At 38.3% G+C, this 3406-nt stretch overlaps 1 protein-coding gene across 1 annotated transcript; it reads right to left on the bottom strand.

Moving 5' to 3' along the window:
- Positions 1-519: 519 nt before the first annotated feature.
- Positions 520-2743, bottom strand: LOC107576046 (collagen alpha-1(XXI) chain-like). The gene is made up of 2 exons (XM_016262317.1): positions 2662-2743; positions 520-1184 (listed from the first exon to the last, which is right to left on the bottom strand). The coding sequence occupies exons 1-2, from the start codon at positions 2741-2743 to the stop codon at positions 520-522; spliced, it is 747 nt and encodes a 248-aa protein (XP_016117803.1).
- Between the last annotated feature and the right edge of the window lie 663 nt (positions 2744-3406).

The following is a 3406-nucleotide window of genomic DNA, read 5'->3' as shown; positions in this document are numbered from 1 at the left end:
GTTACTTTAGTCAACAGAATGTTTAAATAAAGTGCAACCAGACTTAAAATGTTGCACATTGTGTAATTCGTAAGACATTTGCAACTGCTTTTTATCACTTAAGGAGAAGCACCGCGATTAAATTGTAACTTGATATACTGGGACTAAACAGATATTTAGAAGTGGGCAAAGTTTAGAAAATGTGGAAAGGTTTGAAAAAAAATTGTAAATACCTCCCTACATGAGTACCATGTTTGTATCTTTGACACCTTGCACTGACCCATTTTGTGCCAAACGTTGAGGTGTAGGTTTGTAATTACTTTCGGTTGGAGAAACTACACTCCTGCTACTAGTGACAACTCTCTGTCCAAACCAGAGCTGCCAGCTGCTTTGTGGTTAGCAGTGGGCAAAGCCACATCTGGTTGCTGTTACCACTCCCTGCCATGGCATCATGCCGCTGGTTTGGCCCACAAGCTTTGTGGCTTTCCCTGTCACTGGGCATGAATGGTGCATGTGGTGCTTTGGTGGTTCACTCTTCTTTTAAGATGCTGATAGAACTGCACGACCAGGAGTGGACTGGTAATGCCAAAACCTAGTTTTAATGTGGTAAAGGTTTATGGGAAGTCTCACACGCATGCGGATCTCACCCTCACACAGCTTCTGTTCCATAGCATCACGGATACGGTCGATATTGGTGTAGTCCTCCGCATACAGCACGTATTCACCCTGCGGCTTGTTGGCGATGGTCACCAGCTCTGATGTGGTGATCTCCGTCCCGACGCCCACCGCAAACACTTTAATCCCTTGTGCTCGCGCCTCCACGCTAGCATCCATAACATCGTCCTGCGACTTTCCATCAGTCACCACCACAGCAATGCGGTTCTTCACTTCACTTCGTTGCGAAGATGCAAAGACGTGGTCAACGGCAAACTTGATTGCACGACCTGTCTGCGTGTTGCCACCTAAATAGCTGATGTCCTCAATAGCTTTAATGAGATCTTGAGTGGTCTTGTGGAGACCGAGAGGGATCTCCAACCTTGGGATGTCACTGTATTGTACTACGCCCACCTGCGAGTAGTGCGCACTCACGTCGAAGCCACTGGTGACACTGATTAGCCAGCGCTTGGCTGTTTCAAAGTCGTCACTTCCCACACTCCAGGAGCCGTCCATGATGTAGACCAGGTCATTCACAGCAGTGCTGCAGCCTACAGAATGGGAACAAGAACTGGGCTAGAACTAAACATCACACAGCACACAGAGAGTGACAGTATCCATCAATAGAGCACAAAATGTTACTTTTCAAATTTAGATATAGATTTAAACCTCCTGAATTCAGCTAACAAGCAACATCATAATGGAGTGCTATGATTTGGAATGTAAATGGACAAAACGTCCTTCGCAAAATTCACGCAGTATTCGTCATAGGAGACTCACAATTGTTTATTGACAATAAAAGCCAAATAAAAACTTCCAATTGCAATGATCTTAAGAAAGCAACGACGGAAAACAGGTAACTGACACTGACAGAATCCCAGCAAGTACTTTATACAATCCCATACAGGAATGTAATATCAAGAGCAATATGGCCATATACTGTATATTACCAATAAGGCGATGGATAATTTTCACATATGTACATTCTCTGGGTAGATGGTACGTTTATAACATATATAAAATCCCCATAGTAAAATTTATGTTAATAATATCAATATGGTGATTTTTATATGACATTATATGTAGCTGTATGTCAACGATATATATTTTACTTATATATGCAATCTGCACGTCTAACTAATATTTACTTCTATAATGTCAACATATATTGACGGGTTTTGACGGGATATACAGGACATAAATGTCTAAATGTTTTAGACATGCATAAACATGCATATTTCTATGGGCTTGATATGGATATGTTAATATGAGAAATTGTTCCAGTTTCTAATAGGTTTCATATATGTTTTGCGTCAATATGTGTCATATATGGAAATTTCATGTACATATACTACATTTGCATATGGGGTTACATCTTGGAAGTTGGCATAAGCTAAAATTGCCAAATACACTTAATAAAGCATAGATGTCACAAATATTTGTAAAATAGTCAATTTTTAATAAGAGTGAACTATTTTTAACAATACTTTTTTAATATTGCCAACATTTCACTTTATTTGTTTGCCATTTTTCATAGTTTTTTTTACTAAGCTCATTGAAAAAGGATTGGATTCTCCGTGAAGAATGCATGCATGCTACCCAGCCAAAAATATCTCTCTTTGCATCCTTTACGGTCTTGGACCACAAGTATAATGCTTCCAAATGCTGCCTATTTTGGCACCTCACTAGGTTTTGAAAGCCTTAAAGTCATCAAGAAACCGAAATTGCAATCAGCTCTCCTCTATTGTGGCTTATATTTGAAATGGCTTCTCTAACAAGAAAAAAATGTAAGTTATGCGAATGGCATGCTGCTGGATAGGAGAGAATATTGCACTGCCATTGTGAGGGTGGGAGATGTTTTTATTAAAGATTACGAGGGCACATTAATTAAAAATATTATGTGCATAGAAAAATTATTTGATAATTCAACATTCTATTTAAAAATATGAATTGGCTATTTCTTAGTTGACTTTCAGTCTTCTAAATACATCAGATGCATCGCTCAAAGGGTTAATAAACTGTCAATACCTGCTCGAATATCATCGTCCTCTGCGGCGTGCGAGTACACCAATAAGAGCAGTGCTGGAAAACTCTTCAGAATCCACGACATTCCCAACCAGCGTTCCAGTCCTTTCCCTAAAATGTCAATCTTCAGAGCCCTGTTAAATGAAGAGAATTACAATGTGTTTGTTTTGGATGCAGAGCAAACATTGCAATCTATAATTATTCTAAAGAGTTAAGAACCAGTTTGCTTACATAATTACTTAAAGATGGCTGTTTCATTTGATTATACCTCTGATGTTACACACTCACTTAAGCTAATCAGATCAGTGCACAGTTGTTCACAGGGGTGTTAAGATGCGTTCTCAGAAACAATCAAGTAATCACTTCTGAGATTAAGCATTTACTACAGAATAATGGAAAGGCCTATCGTATTCTATCATCATGAGGCGTTTGTCCCATATTCTTAAAAACCAACCTAATACATTTCTTAACTAAAGATTTCTGTTGACATTATGATGCCAAAAAAGTAGCAGCAGCTTGAAAATAATCATTATCAAATAATTAGTGGTTTATCGTTATTCTAGCATTATATAGACTTGAATGTGAGCTCTTTTGACTATACAGTACACTCTCAGAAAAAAAGGTACAAAAGATGTCACTGGAGCGATACCTTTTTAAAATGTAAACTTTTGTACCTTTTAGTTACTGATATGTACACTTTAGATACTAATTTGTACCTTTAAGGTACCAATATGGACTCTTTAGGTAC

Source organism: Sinocyclocheilus grahami, unplaced genomic scaffold (assembly GCF_001515645.1).
Source record: "Sinocyclocheilus grahami isolate Dianchi unplaced genomic scaffold, SAMN03320097.WGS_v1.1 scaffold3147.1, whole genome shotgun sequence".
Taxonomy (NCBI): domain Eukaryota; kingdom Metazoa; phylum Chordata; class Actinopteri; order Cypriniformes; family Cyprinidae; genus Sinocyclocheilus; species Sinocyclocheilus grahami.
This window is presented reverse-complemented; position numbering and strand designations above follow the sequence as displayed.

Bases quoted from the DNA above. Each gene is read 5' to 3' on its own strand.
- LOC107576046 (XM_016262317.1), bottom strand. From the start codon at position 2,743: ATGTCGTGGATTCTGAAGAGTTTTCCAGCACTGCTCTTATTGGTGTAC. The intron at 1,185-2,661 runs GTATTGACAGTT...CCCATTCTGTAG, and splicing joins GGACGATGATATTCGAGCAG to GCTGCAGCACTGCTGTGAAT.